Here is a 24,234-nt window from a genome sequence, read left to right on the forward strand (position 1 = left end):
TCTCTAACAAAATGTAAACTATATTATCTGTAATTATTTGGAATTATATAAACAAATTTGTCTCGGAAACTTCTTCCTTATAACCTAAAAAACTTATTTATTTCTGTGCATATGTCAAACATTGCTTATATATCTTAAAATCATATATCCATTTTTGTTGAAGATTATGAGTCGGTTCCGCCATATTTGTAAGTGGATGTTACTTTCTGAACTTCCTGGATTGAGTAAAAAGTAAACAACGTACGACTTATGGTTTGATCTTACAGTATCGGCATTTTGTCACAATGGCAGAGTTTGATCCGGATGATAAATATAGGTATTGTTTACAAATTATACACTTAACATTATTTATCCGTCCTGTTATCTGTTACGGTGCACGTCATGATTCAGAAGTTCAATCAACTTTCCACAATTTGAAATGTTTGAATAAAACTTCTAAGATTTTTAATATTGCTTCTCGTGTACCCTTTTTAAATGATATTCTGTCTTGTAATGTCCCTCTACTAATCGGTTGCATAATTGGGTTTGGCTATAGCCTAGACAGTGCATACTGATGACACACATAGGTCGAGTTGCACCGTCTGCAGTCTGGCGGTTAAATAAACTTTATGCACTTATGATACATCTTGGTTTAACACCATATACAATCATGTAAACTTTAACACTAAGTTTACGTTTACCTTTTATGAATATTATGTATAGCATTTTGCTTCATAATGAGCATTACGTTATACGATATTGACTCAATTATCAGTCATGCATTTAGAAGGCCTATCTCACGATCATGAAATATTCAAAATATTTTCTCAGGTTAGTTATGACACCAGACGTTTAAATGTAGAGTTAATTGATAGAGTCAAGAAAATATCTTGTATTCTGCTGAATTCTACATATATGTATCAGGTTGAGAAAAACCACCAACTTTAAGCTTGTGTATGATATGTACGCAAACTTGCCTAATGTACGCTTATTGAGGTACAGTATAGCTTTGTTACTAAAAATAGCCAAAATCACTTCAAACTTAACTTTTGAAAAATTGTCATCAAAGTCGCTATTATTAGGAAACATACAAATGCAAAAATTGTATGCAATGCTTCCGGTGAAGTAGCATCAAGATTGTAAGTAGACAATGCTTTCAGTAAAATCTTATAGTAAAATATTATTTACCCTGTCATGAATTAATGTACTATTAGATATATTGTAAAATTTACTGTTAAAGTGATTTTAGCTTTTTTAGTAACAAATCCATACTCCAACTGGCGTATAATATAATGCGCAAGTTTGTATGCCATACGCAAGTTGGCGGTTTTCACCTACCTGATACATGTACTTTGAAAACTGAAAAATTATATTTATCAAAACGATAATGTACTCTAATCATTTGAACAAATAGTTCATTTATACATTTGCGAATGGTTCCTACTGATTCATAGCAAATGGATTTAAATTTGTAACTTAGAATTAAAGTAACATGACATCCATAAATATGCATGCATCTGAGCGGAAAAGGCTTGTACCTGCGTATAGTGTGCAGTGGATTTTTCACTTCAATGTCAAAGTTTGAAAAAAAATGCACTTTACGCAAATATTTACGGTACATTATTGTGATAACTTCTTATATCTGGAGATATATTTTAAACAAAACCTCAAATTTCAAAGATATATTAGCTTTTTGTTATTATGAACTCATATTATGAAATTTTGTAAATTCTTGTTTATTAACCTCTCTAAAATGTTTAAATTTTTCTCTTAACATTTGTTTTCTTGAGAGTTTTTCCCCTTGCTGTGTAACTTTTAATTATAGCATTTGATTTTCTGAAATATATTTACATGTATACATCAGGACAAATTCTAGGAGACCAACACTATTGAAATATTTTATTGGCTTGATATGATATTAACTGAGTTTTCTCTCTAGTTCTGAACTCATTTATAAATGAAAGGTTAACTATTTCATTTCTAAAGCTTTCCATGGTTAACTATTTCATTTCTAATGCTTCTCAAGGTTAACTATTTCATTTCTAAAGCTTTCCAAGGTTAATTATTTCATTTCTAAAGCTTTCCAAGGTTAACAGTATTTCATTTCTGAAGCTTCTCAATGTTAACTATTTCATTTCTAAAACCTCCCATCTGAAAAGTCTCACTGAATCTATTGTTGTATAGGTTCAGTTTTAACTTTGTTTATTATGTATGCCATTGGTTACAGGCAGTGTCTCTATTTGCCTGTGTGTCTATTTATAGTGTCCATGTGCATCCTGTAGTTATGTAATTATGTATCTATATTTATCTGTAACTAGTAGTGTGTAGATCTAGCTAGATGTGTATTTGTGTGTGGTTCTTATAATTATGTATAATTACTATTTATGGATTGAAAATGTCTTTAAAAATAAAAAAAAAAATTCGGTATAAAAAATATATTGTTCAAATATTTTATCAGCTCTTGTCTTTTTTGTTTCAGTTGGTATTTTGGTCCACTAAATCGAGAGGAAGCAAACGAGATACTACAGCCAACACAATCATCAGGAGAGTTCCTAGTTAGAGATAGCCAATCTATAAAAGGCGACTTTGTGCTATGTGTAAAGTAAGTTAGAAGCAAAATATCTCTTGAATTTGGAAATTTTCCTAACCTGGACTGATTTTGGCATTAATGTTATCTCACTGACAAAACTTTTGGATTGAAAGTGCAAAGCAGCTTTGATATATGTCGGTCAATGCGTATTCATTTAGCTTAAAAATGTTTTTTAAAGTACATATACCAATTTGTGGAGCACTTTGAGAAGGCAATTTTACTGTGATATAGCAGTATATAAAAATTAAAATTCAGACATTATATTAAATTGTATGAGTATCGCAATCAATTTTCATATTGCAATATTTGAAGGGATATTGTGATTTCAGTAATTTTGAATGAATTTCGTAGAACAAATGACTGAAACATGAACATAAGAGAAACAATTGCATGATTTAATCCAGTGATGTATCAGAAACTGCCTTATTTTGATCTTGTACATACACACAGGATTTATAACACATCCAGCAAGTTGAATTAAGGTTTAAATAGAAAACTATCAGTAAAAAATTCTAAATTCTGCTGTTAAAATCCTTGAAATAGTTAAAAAAATTTGCTGCAATATATTGCAATACTTAAAATCATATTGCAATATATTGGCTTTCTCATTCGTTCTCAGGAAGTACTGGAGGTCATACACATATAAATCTTTCACAAATTTCATGTACACTGTCAGGGATTAATCTAGAATTTAGGGTAAACTACCCTTTTTGGACTATAAGGGGAAATCAGTTCTGAAAAAGGGGAAATTTAAACATCACAAAGTTTCAGTTTTTTGCTTTAAAAGCACATTTTCCAAGTAAAAACAGCAAATGGTTAATTAGGAAAGCAAATCTTGAGTATTTGGGAATATTATTGCCATAAAAATGAGGGAAAATACAATATTTCAGTGAATTTAACAGAAGTCTGAGGGGGAAAATGGAACAAAATCCAGAGGGGAAACTACCCATAAACGGTAGTAAAAAATCCCTAGATTGATCCCTGACTGTACAAGGTATCTATGCAGGTTCAATTACGGCTTTGGTCCAAAAATTTGCATAGTTCAGTATTGATATTTATGAACAAAATACATTTTTGAAGGATATTTTGCATTTTGAAGGATATTTTGCAAATCGACACCTGAAGTTTGTAGTTGCTGAAAGAAATTTCAGATTGACTTTCACAGTAATTGTAGGTAGCCATAGTTTGGTTCCTTGCTTTGCCTGTTTAATTTAGAGATTTATAGACTGAGGGGAAGAAACAAAATGGCCACTAGATCTCGAGTGACCAGACATCCACTTTGGTTTTGAGATTTTTTTTCTGCTATTACACAAAAGTACATGTACTTGATAGATGTTTTCAGATCTCCTGGGTAGGTTCCCTTGATCATTTAGTATTGTTGTAGATGTTTATTTTCTACACTCATTGAAAGTCTTCATTCTTGGATTATGATATTTGAAAGTCATTACTGCATTTTTGGTTTTCAGTAATATTTTTCAAATTTCATTTTCTTATTGATAAAATTGATTACCATACATTGACTGGAAAATTTAGCTTTTTCACTCTTTGTTTTAAAAGTACTCAAAAATTTGTACATCAAAGGAACCTCATTTTGAAATGAACATTTCAAAACAGAAGTTACCACATGCTTGATGAAGTTGATTATATTCTCAGAGCTTCTTAGGACTCAATTTAAGTCCAGGACATTCTGCAGCTTCTTTTTCCTAGAAGAGTTTATAATTAGACACATTCAGATTTTTGTGTAAGTTCTATCCGTCCTATTTATTTAAATACTGTGATATTGTTGCAAGTCATCAAAATTTTGAAAACGTCGTCTAGACACACCTGAAAATGACTTCAAAAATTACTGGAGATATCTGTTGATAGTTTGGAGAAAAGAACAAATTATAGCAGAAACAAAATCAAATATACAAACATGTACTCATTAGAACTAATATAACAAAGTCAAGGATACCAGGGCCCAGTTGTTCAAAGGGTGATTAGGCTAATCACATTTTCACAACATTTTTCAAATCCTAATATGATAATTTCTGGCAGAACTTTCTTGACAAAACTTTATGAAATTCTGTAATTCATAGTTCTCTTCAAACTTGCATAATTTCAAGACAATATACTCACAGGTTTTTCAACAAATGAGAAATGAAATTTTCACTAATCAAGTGATTAAGCTAATCACCTTTTGGCCCAGGTGTACATATATGCTGACACACAAGATCCCTCTGGGCCAGTGGGATCTCTAGTTTGGAGAACTCTATCCAACAATAAAACACATACATTGGTTAATATGGTAAAAAGCATGTATACAGTAAGTCCACCTTTATCTATTATAGTTCATTAAAAGCCCATCCATTACTTTAAGTCAGAGTATATATACATGTATTTAATTTTGTTGACCCCCTGCAGCTGGTATGGTTTCAGGAAAGATTTGATATACAATTCTCTGATTGGTGTGGATTTAACAAGCTACCAGGTACCAGCTACTACAGTGTAGAAACATCTTCAAAATCTGAGGATTCTGATGTTGACGTATATTATATACCAGAGCACCCATATGGAATTCATCAAAATGAGGGAAATTGAAGGCCCATATATAATATCCGTCATATCCTTGATTTCAGAAATAAAAAGATAAATAAATAAAACAATAGTTAAAAGTTAAATTGCATTAGATTCAGATGTTGTGTATGGCACCATTGTGTATATCAGGGATAAATTTTGCCTAGGTTTACAGCCAAAACAGTCTGATTAAAGTGATTTCCCCAGTACACCTGGCTAAAATGTAACACCCCCTCCCCACTATGTATAGATATGTAATGTGTTCATGTACATGTATGCCTTACTGATTTTCTGTATAAATATGATAATATTGTAATGCAATATATATATACTAGCTGATGATTACATTTACAGGAATATTCTGTTCAATATTATAATATATACTTTATGCTAGCTGATGATCTTGACATGTACAGAAATCCTGATCAATATCATGTTATAAAATATGCTATATTAGCTACCTGATGACATGTACAGAAATCCTGCTCAATATTGTAATACAATATGCTATAGCTGATGACATGTACACGAATCCTGTTCAATATTGTATTTGTAATACAATATGTATACCTGATGACATGTACACGAATCCTGCTCAATATTGTATTTGTAATACAATATGCTACCTGATGACATATACACGAATCCTGCTCAATATTGTATTTGTAATACAATATGTATACCTGATGACATGTACACGAATCCTGCTCAATATTGTATTTGTAATACAATATGCTACCTGATGACATATACACGAATCCTGTTCAATATCATGTTATACAATATGCTATATAAGCTAGCTGATGACATGTACAGGAATCCTATTCACAGATACACAATCACCATATTTAGTGTTTTATTGGTTTTATCACCCTTCTAAAGTTTTATTGTGAAAAAGGAAGGATTTATTTTGGTGAGTGATAAACAAGCATTCCAGAGATAAAAATAAACTGCTGAAGTTAGAGCTTATTATCTCTGCTCTGGAATCAAGCTGTACTCAGTCTTATCTATTACACTGGCAGATCGAGGTTGGGGGTAGCTTCCTGTACCGTATATGTTACAAATATAAAATTCACAAAAAAAAGACTCTAGACAATTTATTAGTGTGTTTGTTTTATGATGACTTCCATAAAATTGTTCACTAGTAAAGGCTCCACATACCTGTATGTTGTAACCATAGTAAAGGCTCCACATACCTGTATGTTGTAACCATAGTAAAGGCTCCACATACCTGTATGTTGTAACCGTAGTAAAGGCTCCACATACCTGTATGTTGTAACCGTAGTAATTAAAGGCTCCACATACCTGTATGTTGTAACCATAGTAAAGGCTCCACATACCTGTATGTTGTAACCGTAGTAAAGGCTCCATATACCTGTATGTTGTAACCGTAGTAATTAAAGGCTCCACATACCTGTATGTTGTAACCGTAGTAAAGGCTCCACATACCTGTATGTTGTAACCATAGTAAAGGCTCCACATACCTGTATGTTGTAACCATTTTTTCATTGGTTTTGTTCTCTTTTATACGAATTACATTTATAATTCAATAATTATAAATGAATTAACTTTAAGTCAATATTTCCTCAGCTTTAACATTATATATGTTATCAAAATTGCTTCTTAAATTTAATGTACACCTACGGTATATGATATATCTAGTTACTTGTAATCTTCCCCATCTGGTATCTGATATATATATCCTGTTACATGTAATCATCCTCAATCAAGTTTCGTGTATACACTGTGATGAAATTTCAAAATTTTGTTAAGCCTTAAGTTCATTTTTGATTATTCAGTAATTTTCAACCAGTTTATAATTATATATAATGTAATTGACCTTAACATAAGCTTGTGGTATAAAAATTGTATGGACTTTTGTTTCTTTGCAGGGAAGATAATAAAGTAAGTCATTACATAATAAATAAAATAGCTGTGGGCAATACAACAAGATTCCGTATAGGAGACCAGGAGTTTCCCGACATCCCAAACCTTCTCAGCTTTTATAAAACACATTATCTGGACACGACGTCTCTCATCAAACCAGTAAGTAACTTTCTATACCCAAGGTCGCCAACTCACACCTCTCCAAACTCACTGATCATGACTCATAACTCACCAAAGTCACTGTCTCAACACCTCACATAGGGTCATTGACTCGCACCTCACTCAAAGTCATGATCTCAATTACACTTCACATAGGGTCATTGACTCACACCTCACTCAAAGTCATGACCTCAATTACACCTCACATAGGGTCATTGACTCACACCTCACTCAAAGTCATGATCACAATTACATCTCACATAGGGTCATTGACTCACACCTCACTCAAAGTCATGACCTCAATTACACCTCACATAGGGTCATTGACTCACACCTCACTCAAAGTCATGATCTCAATTACACCTCACATAGGGTCATTGACTCACACCTCACTCAAAGTCATGATCTCAATTACACCTCACATAGGGTCATTGACTCACACCTCACTCAAAGTCATGACCTCAATTACACCTCACATAGGGTCATTGACTCACACCTCACTCAAAGTCATGTCCTCAATTACACCTCACATAGGGTCATTGACTCACACCTCACTCAAAGTCATGACCTCAATTACACCTCACATAGGGTCATTGACTCACACCTCACTCAAAGTCATGACCTCAATTACACTTCACATAGGGTCATTGACTCACACCTCACTCAAAGTCATGATCACAATTACACCTCACATAGGGTCATTGACTCACACCTCACTCAAAGTCATGATCTCAATTACACCTCACATAGGGTCATTGACTCACACCTCACTCAAAGTCATGATCTCAATTACACCTCACATAGGGTCACTAACTCACACCTCACTCAAAGTCATGATCTTAATTACACTTCACATAGGGTCATTGACTCACACCTCACTCAAAGTCATGACCTCAATTACACCTCACATAGGGTCATTGACTCACACCTCACTCAAAGTCATGATCACAATTACACCTCACATAGAGTCATTGACTCACACCTCACTCAAAGTCATGATCTCAATTACACCTCACATAGGGTCATTGACTCACACCTCAAAGTCATGATCACAATTACACTTCACATAGGGTCATTGACTCACACCTCACTCAAAGTCATGATCACAATTACACCTCACATAGTGTCACTGACTCACACCTCACATAGGGTCATTGACTCACACCTCACTCAAAGTCATGATCACAATTAAACTTCACATAGGGTCACTAACTCACACCTCACTCAAAGTCATGATCACAATTACACCTCACATAGGGTCATTGACTCACACCTCACTCAAAGTCATGACCTCAATTACACTTCACATAGGGTCATTGACTCACACCTCACTCAAAGTCATGACCTCAATTACGCCTCACATAGGGTCATTGACTCACACCTCACATAAAGTCATGATCACAATTACACCTCTCATAGGGTCATTGACTCACACCTCACTCAAAGTCATGACCTCAATTACACTTCACATAGTGTCATTGACTCACACCTCACTCAAAGTCATGACCTCAATTACACCTCACATAGGGTCATTGACTCACACCTCACTCAAAGTCATGACCTCAATTACACCTCACATAGGGTCATTGACTCACACCTCAAAGTCATGATCACAATTACACCTCACGTAGGGTCATTGACTCACACCTCACTCAAAGTCATGACCTCAATTACACCTCACATAGGGTCATTGACTCACACCTCACTCAAAGTCATGACCTCAATTACACTTCACATAGGGTCATTGACTCACACCTCACTCAAAGTCATGACCCCAATTACACCTCACATAGGGTCATTGACTCACACCTCACTCAAAGTCATGATCTCAATTACATCTCACATAGGGTCATTGACTCATGACTCGCACCTCACCTTACCTAAGGTCACTCGCTCGCACTTTACCCAAAGTCATGATGGTACAGTAATAAATTACCTTCATCCATAGTCAAGGTCATATTTGGTTAAAACACTCAAATGACTTCTTCTGATAACTGAAAGGCCTGGAATGAAGATGTTTGGTGGATAAGTTCCTGGAGTGACTGTGATGCTGGACAAAGTTAGCAAATGAAATGCCTCTGACACTTTCTCACGGGGTCAAATGTGTTTATAGCATTTAACAAATTTCTTTAAATTAGCTGAAAGGCAGGGGATTATCAAAGAAGTTTATATACCAGGTGAGCAATACAGGCTCATTGGGCCTCTTGTTGAGAACACTTATTTCCCTATATTAGACTATTATAAAAAAAAATCTTCCCTGTTGATAAGTTTGTGTTACAAGTCATTGCAAGGTCAAATAGACTACATGCAAAGACAGTTAAATACTTGTGAATTTACATTTAAGTCTGGTGACACTTAAACTGACTTCAGTGTATAAACTTTTCCTTGTATGTAACTCACATTACTTTCTGATTTGCAGGCAACAAGACTGAAGGTGATCACAAAGTTTGATTTTGGAGGAAATGTAAGTTTTTGTAGCATTAAATATCAGGAACATTATGTTTGATAAGAATTAGTTTAAGTGTTTCGTCTTCTGGTCATTAGTCATAGAAATGTTACAGTATTTATTTCACATAATTCTGACAGTGTATCAGGCTTCGAAACATGGACCATACCTTATCATTTAAGCTGCAGGCACTAATGCACTAGTTAAATACTGGTATCATTTTGGTATGAAAATGCATTGTATCTTGGTCATAACAAGGATAAAAATTAGTTCTGGAAGATTTTGGAAGATTTTGGAAAGATTTTGGAAGATTTCAGAGTTTTTTTGTAGTGTTATTTTATGTATGATATGAAATATTAATTTTCACAATATGTTTAAAAGGAACCACACAGTAACAAAATTAGCTTGATGTGTAAAACTACTGATTATTATAGGCAGTTTATTACCATGACATTTTGACTTGAAAACTATCTAATATAGCTCGAAACCACTAAATTCAAAGAGGTCATCCACAAATATTTCCTAGCATGCAGTATTTTGATTTAAATGTGCTGTAATATGTATGTACATTGTATGTACATGAATATATGTTATTTTTCAGGATCCAGAAGATTTGCCATTTAGGAAAGGCGAGGTATTAGAAGTTATATCAAAAGACGAGAAAGATTGGTGGACGTGTCGAAACAGTCATAATCGTGTGGGACAGATACCTGTACCTTATGTTGTGAAAGTAAGTCTATGCATGAATGGAGCCTTGGCCCTATACCATTGTGTGAAATCCTTAAACATTATACCCTGTATTACAAAACTGAAGTCTCTTTATCCTGTTTAGTGAGTGTAAACATGAAGTCATAACACATAAAAGTGAAACCTCTTATCTATCTTGTGAATGTATTCAATAGACCACATGATTCTACTACACCTCCAATCTGTCATGTGAGTGTATTCAATATACCACACATGTAAGTATTCAATATACCACATGATCCCATAGTAATGTATCTTGTGAATGTATTCAATAGACCACATGATTCTACTACACCTCAAATCTGTCATGTGAGTGTATTCAATATACCACATGATTCTACTAAACTTCAAATCTATCATGCAAGTGTATTCAATATACCACACATGTAAGTATTCAATATACCACACATGTAAGTATTCAATATACCACACATGTAAGTATTCAATATACCACATGATCCCATAGTAATGTATCTTGCGAATCTATTCAAGATACCACATGATTCTAGTAAACCTCTAATGTATCTTGTGAATCTATTGAATATACTACATGATTCTAGTAAACCTCTAATCTATTGTGTGAATCTATTCAATATTCCACATGATTCTAGTAAACCTCTAATGTATCTTGTGAATCTATTCAATATTCCACATGATTCTAGTAAACTCTAATGTATCTTGTGAATGTATTCAATATACCACATGATTCTAGTAAACGGCTAATGTATCTTGTGACTACATTCAATATTCCACATGATTCTAGTAAATATAATATTAAATCATGTATTTACTAAAGCACACGTGTATTATACATACAGCCCTTTGGTACAGTTGTCATCTATAAAGCAGAAGGCAATTACCCTTCCAGAAAACCTCGTGTTAATTTCCTTGTGATTTTTAATGGTCTCGATACAAATCTATAATTTGTTCACATTTTATGCTCGTTTTTTTTTCTTTTATGATTTTAATTTTGTATGCATGTTTGTATTCTCTGTTTAAGCTACTCTAAGTTATCTGCTATTTGAGTTTAGTCATTTTTATATCTATCATAACATATAGCTTTGTTTTTCATCACAACAGTTTGACGGAGAAATGAGTGAACACTTACTAGACCTGAATGGCCCTGAGCCATCCCACACTCAGGGCTATATGTCCCCGGCCAACCAAGTTAACCAGCCAATTCAGGTAGGCCAGAACAATATGGGCAACGTGCATGGTCCTCCGCCTGGCAGTCCTCCCCCCACCACTCCTGCTCCGCCGCCTGTAAGACATTCTCATCGCCATTTTCATCATAATCGTTTCTACTACTATGATTCTGATACTTAACCTTTGCTTCCAATTCCTTATTCTGTACCTATTCTGTAAGTACCTATTCTGTAGGTACCTATTCTGTAATTGTTTCTCTCTATTCTGTACCTATTCTGTACCTATTCTTTAGGTTCCTATTCTGTACCTATTCTTTAAGTACTTATTCTTTAGGTACCCATTCTGTACCTATTGTGTACCTATTCTTTAGGTACCCATTCTGTACCTGTTCTGTACCTATTCTTTAGGTACCCATTCTGTACCTATTGTGTACCTATTCTTTAGGTACCTATTCTGTTCCTATTTTACCTATTCTGTTCCTTTTTTGTACCTATTCTTTAGGTACCTATTCTGTACCTATTCTGTAGGTACCTATTCTGTACCTATTCTGTAGGTACCTATTGTGTACCTATTCTGTAGGTACCCATTCTGTACCTATTGTGTACCTATTGTGTAGGTACCTATTCTGTACCCATTCTGTACCTATTCTGTACCCATTCTGTACCTATTGTGTACCTATTGTGTACCTATTCTGTAGGTACCTATTGTGTACCTATTCTGTACCTATTGTGTACCTATTCTGTACCTATTGTGTACCTATTCTGTAGGTACCTATTGTGTACCTATTCTGTTCCCATTCTGTACCTATTCTGTACCTATTCTTTACCTATTCTGTAGGTACCTAGTGTGTACCTATTCTGTACCTATTCCGTACCTATTCTGTTCCTATTCTGTAGGTACCTATTGTGTACTAAACCTATTGTGTACCTATTCTGTAGGTACCTATTCTGTTCCTATTCTGTACCCATTATGTACCTATTGTGTACCTATTCTGTAGGTACCTATTGTGTACCCATTCTGTACCTATTCTGTTCCTATTCTGTAGGTACTTATTGTGTACCTATTCTGTACCTATTGTGTACCTATTCTTTAGGTACCTATTGTGTACCAATTCTGTACCTATTCTGTTCCTATTGTGTACCTATTCTTTAGGTACCTATTGTGTACCTATTCTGTTCCTATTCTGTAGGTACCTATTCTGTACCTATTCTGTAGGTACCTATCCTGTACCTATTCTCTTCCTATTCTGTACCTATTCTGTACCTATTGTGTACCTATTCTGTACCTATTGTGTACCTATTCTGTAGGTACCTATTCTGTTCCCATTCTGTACCTATTCTGTACCTATTCTGTACCTATTCTGTACCTATTCTGTACCCATTCTGAACCTATTGTGTACCTATTCTGTTCCTATTCTGTACCTATTCTGTACCTATTCTGTAGGTACCTATTCTGTTCCTATTCTGTACCTACTCTGTACCTATTCTGTACCTATTCTGTTCCTATTCTGTTCCTATTCTGTACCTATTCTGTACCCATTTTGTACCTATTGTGTACCTGTTCTGTACCTGTTCTGTTCCTATTCTGTAGGTACCTATTCTGTTCCTATTCTGTACCTATTCTGTAATTGTTCTCTGATCTTTCTGTAGTCTTTATCTTCATCTATTTTCATCTACATTTTCCTCTGTGATACTTCATCCTTTCTCTACAACTCCTTCATCTATCATATATTTTTTCTTCTTCTATCATATATTTCATGTGTATGCATTTTGATATTTGTTTTGTTTCTGAATTTTTCGTCTGCAGTATTTGACCTCATTACATGCATATATCAGAATGAAGAAAGAAAGTGTGAGTTCCACGTGAATTCTAGGACAGTATTCAGAATCCTACATTAATCTATTTGTTATTAGTACACTTCAGAGGAATCTGGGCTATTTTCCAACTATAACTTACTGGATTACCATGGTTATTTAAATGTGCAGTATGTTTCAAGGTCAAATACTGTAAACATTATACTGCATAGTAATGTGTTTTGTGTCGTTTTATATTTTGCAACATACCCTTTAATGTTGGAAAATAATTTGTGCCGTATATGTATTGTATGTTATTTTTCTAAGGATTTCATGATCACTTTTGAGACCAATTTATTTTTTTAATGTGTTTTAAATTCAGGCCACATATTTTGAAAAGTATGAGTTACTGTTCCATTAAACAAAACGTCAAATATTGAATTTTTGAGTAAAGACTGATGTAGACAAGGCCTCGGTATAATTCACATGACAGACATGTGATCATAGATTTTGTTTGTGTCGTATAAAACAACCTGGTCCAGATCTCTCAGTATAATTCACATGACTGACATGTGATAATTCACATGACTGACATGTGATAATTCACATGACTGACATGTGATCATAGATTTTGTTTGTGTCGTATAAAACTACCTGGTCCAGATCTCTCAGTATAATTCAATGACTGACATGTGATAATTCACATGACTGACATGTGATCATAGATTTTGTTTGTGTCGTATAAAACTACCTGGTCCAGTTCTATCTCTTTGTAAAAAGTTGATGGCTTATTTAAGATTTTAGGGTTTCTTGACAGTGCTAGCTAGGTCTGTGTAGTTACTGTGTACACTTTACTTAACCCACATCCTCACATCAATCCTGGCTTTGATTTCAAGTCTTTTATTCTTCATCTACATAGTATCTGAAAAATAGTTATTTGTTTCATTCATGAACTTCTCACTAGTGTATTTGAGGTAAGAGTGTTCAGGTAATATCTTGTTGTTAATACTGATGTGACTACCTGGTATGGTATTAACCATCATATACAACATATATCATCTGATACTAGTGTATTTGAGGTAAGAGTGTTCAGGTAGTATATTGTTGTTAATAATAATGTGACTACCTGGTATGGTATTAACCATCATATACAACATATATCATCTGATACTTGAATTGTTGGCTCTCCCACCATCCAGTATCACATTGTGTGTCCTACACTATCAATCATAATCACCCACACAGTCATTCTTATTTCTGCATGTACTTCCTGTCTTCCTGCTAGTGCTTGTCCCATCGCTATATAGCTGCTGCTGTATAAAAACTACGCTTGTAATAGACAGATAGACATATGGTCAGTCTGAGAAGGTGTATGAAATAATTACGATACTATGCATGAAATGATAAATGAAGCATGATATTGAGTTTAATTTGAATTTTGTTATTCAGAACAATGTATTTTGTTTGTTTTTGTGTATTTTGTGCTCAGTCAGGAAAGGGGTTAGGGCATAAAGTATATTAATTCTCAGTCAGGAAAGGATTTAGGGCATAAATTATATTAATCCTCAGTCAGGAAATGGTTTAGGGCATAAAGTATATTAATCCTCAGTCAGGAAATGGTTTAGGGCATAAAGTATATTAATCCTCAGCCATGAAATGGTTTAGGGCATAAAGTATATTAGTCCTATCCATTGATTTGTCCATCACATTGTAATGTAATAAGTCTGTTTCAAAGTGAATCAATAGATGTTAGGATGGTCATTACAAATCCTTTTCAGGTATAACGTTGTTGGTGATATGCAGTTAATTTCAGAAAATGTTACTCCAGATATCTACACATTTCTATCCACACATTTTGATGCTGTGTTCACGGCCAAGTTGTGAATTTTACAGTTAGACATATTTCCGTCATGGTGGTAGTGAGGACATACGCATTTTGTCACATTATCTAGTTTTTATTAGCAGGAAGAATTTGTCCAGGAAATAGAAATTATCAGACAAAGTTGTATAATTAACACAAATCAATACAGATTTGTATGAAATGATTTAGAAAAGCCTTGTAAGTGTACAAATGAACCTGACAGCATGAATACTTCAAATTTGACACATTCAAACACTGTGTAAAGAATTAAAGGAAATTGTCCTATAAGTGTGAGATAGTATTGAAACCCCCTGTTGAATTACTTCCTCAATGTTTATATCAAGGGATAGTAGACTTACTTCCTTATAAATTAGGCCTTGTTTTATATCCGTTACAGGAAGTGTCAAGATATGATTAAAACTTAAAACACAATTATAACTAAATTAGATTTATTCATTGAATGTAATGTTGAGAATTAATTGGCCGTAACATTAAAGTGTCTTGTGAATTATATGACCAATTTTTTTTAATGACACTAGACACTGTCTCATTTTTTTTTTTTTTTATAGAAACTGCCTCATGATAATACTAGTTAATACCATAATCATCAGTAAAAATATCATCATAATGATAAAGCTACTAACCTTAGCTTTATAATGCCAAATTAAGTTCTCTAATACTTTTGTTATAATATTTCTAAAAAATAGCACCACAACAACACTGGGTAATAAGATATCTTATCTCAGTCATACTAGTACTATGTCCAAATTATTGATCTGGTTTAGACAAAGATACAGATTAGACAGAGTACGGTTTAGACATGTACAGTCCACTGTATTTTATTCAATCAGACAAATTTATAATGATTTTTTCTTCATTTTTCAATGGATTTTCTTGTTTTTCCACACACAACGAGACAATCGTGAGCTCTTGAACCTGATTTTTTTTTTACGTAGTGTGACATTTTCTGATTTAATTTTTCTTATTTAATACTGTTACTGAAATTCCAAATTATTAGAAGGAGCAAATAGTTCTCTACATGTATCTGAAATTTCAATAAATTCTATTGAAAAGCAAAGTCTTGAAAATTTATGGCAAATTTGTAGAGATAAATGATATGCTTAAAATATCTTGTGACCAAATACTTTTGGCAAATTGACATCACTCTTATGGTTAAGATGGTCATAACGGTAGTTCTGAAGGTGTTTAGGGCACTCGTTCAATCATTTGTATATTGTAGCTATAACATATGCATTTTATGTCATTGAATCTTAGATGTTGGAGCTCTTAATTATAAACAATATGGGTACATATATTGGCATGGTATCGACAACAATCTACTACTTCTCTTAATTTTCTCTTAATACTCCCTTAATACTGTAATTATCACAAAAAACACCTTCAAATGTACACTAGCTTTATATAAACTATCGTAATTATCAATACAAATTTCCCCATAATAACTCCAGTTAGCTTTATTGTAATTATCTTAAGAAACTCCCTATAACATGAAAACAATATAGATTATCCTAATCAAAGGACAAAAACAGTCAATTATGACCATGTGCATTTTTCTGGCAGAGGTTGCTGTAGTGTATTTGCAGATTAAAATTTTCATGGAAAATTTAGTACATGTGTGATTTCTTTTGCAGGTGAAATTGCCAGCAATGGCAATAGTAATACAACCACGGATACCAAACCTTTATGACAAGACACAATTGAAATTAGAGGTGAGTTTCTCTTTGTTCAGCGTAAGTACATATATTTGATGGCCTTTATCTGGAGATTTTCCTCAATCATAAGATTATACAATAGGACCTGTTTTAGTAAGTTGTATCTCAATGTTTGGGTGTACATGTCTGTTTTCATGGATTGAATAACAGATCAAATAATTAGAATCAGGTTTACCTGAAATTTGTGTGAATTTCCTGTTATTTGTATACCCATGTGTTTATGAGGGGGGTGTATATGTAGTGTAACCCATGTCTGTCTGTTACATCCAGCCCTGTCCTGTTCTGAATCCTAATATATCTTGAAAACCCTGAACAAATTTAGTTATATTATCATGACATAAAGTGCTATACTTGGTCGTACTTGATGGTCATTGGTCAAGGCTAAAGGGTTAAAGGTCATATTTGACCCTTACTGAATGGGCCACAAAGTGTCCTGTCCTGTTTTGAAATCAGTGTCATACCTAAAGATCCCTCAACAAATTTGGTTCCGTGTTCTTTGCATAGGAGTGTGGCCATCATGTCTTAGATATTTTCTAGTTCTATATATAATAAGATTGCCCTGGTAACTTATTTCTGAACTCAAAACTCTTACTTGCTGTTGAAGTTTCTTATCACTATTTCTGGAGAAGTACTGGAAATGTATTTCTCAAACTTCATGTGTTGATGTTATTCAGAAAGTTCTTAGATCTTTCACAGATTGTATTTGTAGATTATCCTAGCTTGTTATTAAATGATGAAGAGGAAAAAGAGAAAGAATGGAAAAGTAGAGAAAACGTTATTCTTACAAAGAACCAATAAAGATAACAAAGAACCAATAAAGATAATTTAATTGTTGGCGCCAGACCCCTCTTGGATAACCTACATACATTTATCTCTTGTCCAAAACTTCAGGATAAGGTCACTTTTTAGATGCTAAATCCTAATGTAGAAAGTTAGAAAATGATGTATGGCAAAAAATTACAGTTAAGATGTGTTATCTTGATTTCTAATAACTCTTTCATGAAGATCCTGCATAACTCAAAATAAAAATGCTATAACAAATATACATACTCCATAACCCCCAATGTACTCGGGATATGTCAAAAGTTTCTTCATCACCCCAGGCCCAATGACTACGAGATTACAAGGTTTGACTGTAGTTCTTATGATACAAGTGCTGAATTAATTCTTTCACTATATTTGTTTTTCAGAAAGGTGAAATTGTGACAGTGACTAAAATGAACAAAAATGGGCAATGGGAAGGAGAGATTCAAGGAAGGAAAGGAATTTTTCCATTCACTCATGTTAAGTTTATTGACCAGGACGGAACTGGGACGTAGCTGTCAACAACCTGATCATAGGGTTTTATACTGTACAGTCTGCGTTACCTTACACACCATGTGACCAGTTTTAATAAAATGCCAAAATTAGACCAATGAGTGACTTTGTCTCTCTGGTCTGACGGTTTGGGAGATCCTTAAAAGGCAAGACAGAAAACTCATTTGGTGGAGATCATTGTATTCTGCGGCTTCCACAGATCGTTGTCACAAGATCGGAAGCTAGGACAAAGAGAGTTGACAATTAAAATCATAATATTATGTTTATTCAAGAAATAGGAAAATGGTGATATGGATTAGTCTGACTTCAATTAATATTGTATACTGGGATATTGTCACCCACTGAAAATGCAAAATAATTAATATTGTATACAGGAATATTGATTAAATACAAAAAATATCGACTGTATTACGGGATGTTGTCGCCCATTGAAATACAAATTGTTTTTATTTATCAATTTCAGTAGTGATAAATCCTACTAAAATGAATTAACATTGGCATCCACAACAAAATCTCTTAGTGACAGCAGTGAATTTGTCCCAGTGTACAGAATTTTACAAAAGAATGTAGAGATAGACTTCTTTTCAATGATATGAAATTAATTTGTATGAGTTTCAATGATTTATTTATATTTGTTTAAAGCTTTAGAGAAAACTTAAGCCAGAGGAATTGTTATTTTTACAGTGATCAATTCACAGTTTACTTGCAGGTGTTCTTTCCAGCTGTATTACTAAAAGCAATGAGTCCCACAATGTTAAATTCAATGTGTAAAGGGCTTGGGACTCGCATGTAGATTTATCAAGGTTTCTAATTACAATGCAGATTTTTGCCCCAAACTTTCAGGTTGGAAGATTAAACACATGTTGTTATGATCTTCAACTTGTTACGTGCACATCATATTGAAGCATGTTACAATTCAAAAGACGAAACATTTTCATAGACTGTCTGATGTTTAAACTATTTCTAATTTGTCAAAGTGATTTTTCTCAATTTAACTTTTCTGTAAAGCTGAAATTAATGACGTGCACATTTTATCCTAATACATAATATAATAGAATAAGAATGTTGATACCTGTCCGTGGTGTAGTGAGGACAGGTATTGGGAGTATCTGTTAATACCTGTCCTTGGTGTAGTGAGGACAGGTATTGGGAGTATCTGTTGATACCTGTCCTTGGTGTAGTGAGGACAGGTATTGGGAGTATCTGTTAATACCTGTCCTTGGTGTAGTGAGGACAGGTATTGGGAGTATCTGTTAATACCTGTCCTTGGTGTAGTGAGGACAGGTATTGGGAGTATCTGTTAATACCTGTCCTTGGTGTAGTGAGGACAGGTATTGGGAGTATCTGTTAACACCTGTCCTTGGTGTAGTGAGGACAGGTATTGGGAGTATCTGTTAATACCTGTCCATGGTGTAGTGAGGACAGGTATTGGGAGTATCTGTTAATACCTGTCCTTGGTGTAGTGAGGACAGGTATTGGGAGTATCTGTTAATACCTGTCCTTGGTGTAGTGACGACAGGTATTGGGAGTATGTATTTCTAGATTAACTCCATATGTAGTACATGTTTTATTTCATTCATGTACATATAGAAATCAATTGTAGATATTTTATGAAATACAAAATTGTATATAAAAAAGCTGTGTACCTGAGTAACAGAAGAATGTGTGTGAGAGAGCAGGGAGTTCCTTACAATCATTATATACCCACTATCATTGATATTGTTAGTGTCTGTTTTCTAACAGATACCTATAGTAAGCCGGTGTTGTTAACTATAATACAGTTTCTCCACATAACACAGTAATATAGGTTCAGACGTAAAACATAGTCATTATGGTCTCCGATTTTATAACCTTAATTAAGAGGCCTTACTGCTTCCTGAGGCAGAGTTACAGGGTTATATGGCATGCCTATATTACTTTACGACACTAAGGCCTTTTTACTGGGTTATTATCACACCTAGATTTCCTCAGTGCCAGAGTTAAAGGGTTTCATATCTGACATACCAGTATATTTCCTGGCACCCAAGTGACTGGGTTATAAGACATACTTCGGGATTATGCCTAGATCCAGAGGTACATGGCAATCTGATTAAATTCATATCTTGATCTGCGCTGCAATTAAACTACACCAAGACGTAGCAGAGTGTAGTTTACAGAACGGTAGTGCAAATCAGGATATGTTTTTATCAGGTGAAGTTACTAGGATATCGGACATACCCGGGATTCTGCGAGATCTATATCTGAATCTTAAAATGTGTGGGAAAATCCTTTGAAATCATGTACATGTATACAAAACATCATTATAATGCACCTTGAAATTGACGTAAAACAGAGTTTCCATGAGAATTATTATGGTGATTTTAAATGGAATTGGAAATTAAGTGTCAATTCATATTTTGATGAAAATTAATATATCAATAGGGATGGATACTGTTGGGGAAATTGGGTCTATCTTTAGTATACTTGATGGCTAGTCAAATAAATGTTGGTATATCTTAGTATCATTATCCTCCTATAAGGACATGGTACTATAACACAATAGTAGTGTATATACAGTAGTGCGCCCCAGCTGGAATCATACCCAGTGTACAAAAGTCTGTGGCCGAGTTGTAGCTGGTCTTCGAGTCTATATTACAGATCAACAGTTCTGTATTTATTCTGTATTTATACAACAATAAGCCCTATGTCTTGTAACAAGCCCACTCATATATATTGCAGTTCAGTTAATATAACGTTATTGTCCTGCAGTGATAGCACACCTAACATCAAGTTGATGTAATGGACCCTGGGTTTTTACAGGCTAAATATTCACCTATGATACAGTAGAGATGTAATTGAATATATCATGAGATTGATTTATCTGATTATAGATACATATTTATTGAGATTCCATATACACATGTAGTGCATTGTATATCATGTTAAAAATTATGTAGTGTTTGAACCATGAGTTTGAATCTACGGTGCTGTATGCCACACATTTCTCATTCATTGCATTACTAGTTTTCGTTTTGCACAAGATTTTATTTAATGTGACATTTATACTAATATGTTGTATCCAATTTTCTAAAAGTTCAAACTTACTCAAGTGTGATATTCCATTTCTGGTAAAGCACTAACTCTAGACAAAATTTCAGGAGGAAGTGAAATATTCTTTATAAATGAGCTTCAGATTCCATGTCGAGGTATAAGAAAAACATTTTTGAGATTTGATATTTGTGTCATGTGATTGCTTCTCTTGTTCTGATATTGCTTTTGCAATATTAAGGGAAAGGTCCAGGCAGTGGTAAAGTGATGTGATTGAATTGAGATATATGGACTAGAACCAACAAGGTTGTATACCCAGAGTGGACTGTTACCATACATACAAGTTTGGTATAGGTTAGAGTGATCCAGTGCTCTTTACTCTAACAAAGGCAAGTTCTTATTTTCTTACTTAGACTTGCTCCTCATTTACTAAAAGCAAAGAGTATTGTGAAAATGTACTAAGAAAATATTTCCCAAATACGCCTGCAACCTATTGTATTTATGAATATAGAAGAGAATTGGATTTATTGGGCTAACAGAAAAATAACACGGGAAGGCCTGTATATAGTAGAAAAGTGTTGGGACACGCCATCTTAACAGAAAAATAACACGTGAAGGCCTGTACATAGCAGAAAAGTGTTGGGACACGCCATCTTAACAGAAAAATAACACCGGAAGGCCTGTACATAGCAACAGAAAAATAACATGTGAAGGCCTGTATATAGTAGAAAAGTGTTGGGACTTGCTATCTTAACAGGGAAAAAACACAGGAAAGCCTGTACATAGCAGGAAAGTGTTTGCAAACACTACCTTAAAAAGAGCAGCTTAGTTCCATACTAATATAAAGATATAATATGGATGTGGCTTTTAATGTATTAATGATTCTCCCTAACAGCAATCATAAAATATTCAAGTCTTTGTCAATACACAGCTATTTAAGTGGTTTCTTAGGCACTAATCAAGCACTGTTATGTTTTTATTTTTTGTTATTTAAAAGTTCTTTATTTCATCAATCAAATGTATTTATTATTGAATATAGTTTCTTCAATGAACTTATGAGTAAGTGTAAAAGTTTGATGAAGTTGTTTGTAACCCTGGGGGTTAAAAGTTAACTTTGAAACCCTGGAAGGTTAGAAGTGAATTGGTAACTCTGGGAGATGAAAAGTGAAGTTTGTAACCCTGGGGGTTAAAAGTGAAGTTTGTTACCCTGGGGTTTAAAAGTGAAGTTTGTTACCCTGAGAGGTTTAAAGTGAAGTTTGTAACCCTGGGGGTTAAAGGTGAAGTTTGTTTCCCTGGGGGTTAAAAGTGAAGTTTGTTACACTTGGAGGTTTAAAGTGAAGTTTGTTACACTTGAAAGTTTAAAGTGAAGTTTGTTACACTTGGAGGTTTAAAGTGAAGTTTGTTACCCTGGGAGGTTTAAAGTGAAGTATGTAACCCTGGGAGGTTGTAAGTTTATAACCCTGGGGGTTGAACGTGAAGTTTATAACTCGGGGGTTAAAAGTGAAGTTTTTAACCCTGGAAGGTTAAAATCATGATTAATGACCAGGTTTAATGAATTAGTGATCTTGGGAAGCTAGGTTCAGAATTTTTTATGTAGGTTTGATTTAATTGGTGCCTAAACTTGAATTGATACTGTAGTAATGGGTTGTAAACACTAAACAAATTAACAAATCTTATGTAAAACACAAATTGTCAATAGAAGAATGTATGATGTTTTTGATACAAATTAATTGTAAAATGTAAATCAAGAGTTTCTGCCTAGTATATTTGCTTGTATCTTTGATATCACATGTACATAATAGGTTCACCAACATGCTTACTGCCCTTCAACATAGCAGTATGTAGTTCTTCGTATACAAAGACATCATTATCACATGGTCTTTCATGTTTCGGTATAAAGACAAAAAATGACTGTTTACAGCTTCACATTTTTTAGACTCGAAACTTCGGCTAATTTTAGCAAAATTTGTTTTGAAGTTTTTTGGTTTTTTTTGAACTTTTCAACTTTAAAAAAACCTTAAATTTCTACTTGATTTAACAACTTTTTTACTTCTTTCTTAATACATATGGAAAAATGAAAAATAGAGGATGACACTTGAACCAGAGACTGTGTTTTTGTTTTTGTTTTTTTTTTTAAGAAAATTAAACAATACTCTCTGCTTGTACAAAAAGATAAAAGCCAGCTGTTTCTTGCTGCACATTTTCAGAGAAAGTCGTTTTGTATTGCATGAAACCAGTCTTTAAATAAACTAAGTGTGTCGCATAAAATCAGTACCTGTATTTACAATAAACTACCATTGTTTCTTTTCATAACAAGTTTATATAAGTGAAAATATGAGTCGACTGACTGACTGCATGTAGGGGTTAGAGAAAATATGATATGTACAAATGTATTGTATGGTATATAGACAAGGATACAATACACAGCCATTGGTCGTGTATATTGTTTCTGATGTCATTGGGTATACTTTAAACATCACCATAAAATACAGAGCATGTTTTGTATAAACACATTGTAGGAAAATGTATATGTGAATTTGATAAATCTTACAGATTTGCAGTAAAAATGATATAGACAACACCAGTGGTTTTGTTGTTTTATTGCATTCAACATCAGGTTCTAACAAATTTCTACAGATATAAGGTGGGTAAATGAAATTACAATAGTTCTCAGGTTGTCTTATTGTTGGTATTTGAGAGAGAGAGAGAGAGAGAGAGAGAGAGAGAGAGAGAGAGAGGTGAATTCCATTGTTCATGATGATTTCGAAACAGATGTGAGGGATGTAAAGCTCTTCCTTTGGATGGTTATGTTATTACTGTCAGTTTCCTGTCTTGAATCACAATAGACATATTTTTTTAGCTAACCTGGTCCTTGCTGTGGCGCCCAGTGTCCGTTGTTCGTCTGTCAACAATAGACTTCTTCTTCATAACCTCTGATCAGAATTGAATAAAATTTAACTGGTAGCATCATTATGGGGTGGGATTAAAAAATT

The 24,234-nt window shown here is 33.9% G+C and overlaps 1 protein-coding gene across 3 annotated transcripts; it reads left to right on the forward strand.

The window, feature by feature from the left end:
- The first annotated feature begins 167 nt into the window (after positions 1 to 167).
- LOC117336014 (adapter molecule Crk-like) lies at positions 168 to 23,822 on the forward strand. 3 transcript variants are annotated; one of them, XR_004534521.1, is made up of 9 exons: positions 168 to 316; positions 2,459 to 2,581; positions 7,018 to 7,171; positions 9,591 to 9,635; positions 10,219 to 10,347; positions 11,445 to 11,627; positions 16,817 to 16,894; positions 18,088 to 19,686; positions 19,734 to 23,822. XR_004534521.1 is itself a non-coding variant. In XM_033896340.1 (8 exons), the coding sequence occupies exons 1-8, from the start codon at positions 285 to 287 to the stop codon at positions 18,214 to 18,216; spliced, it is 873 nt and encodes a 290-aa protein (XP_033752231.1). In that variant the 5' UTR covers positions 168 to 284; the 3' UTR covers positions 18,217 to 23,822. The 3 variants fall into 3 exon arrangements, 2 of the variants coding, with proteins under 2 accessions (XP_033752231.1, XP_033752232.1); XM_033896340.1 differs by having other exon boundaries at positions 18,088 to 23,822; XM_033896341.1 differs by having other exon boundaries at positions 11,445 to 11,549; positions 18,088 to 23,822.
- Positions 23,823 to 24,234: the final 412 nt, after the last annotated feature.

The sequence above is a fragment of the Pecten maximus genome, chromosome 10, assembly GCF_902652985.1.
Source record: "Pecten maximus chromosome 10, xPecMax1.1, whole genome shotgun sequence".
Classification (NCBI taxonomy): Eukaryota; Metazoa; Mollusca; class Bivalvia; order Pectinida; family Pectinidae; genus Pecten; species Pecten maximus.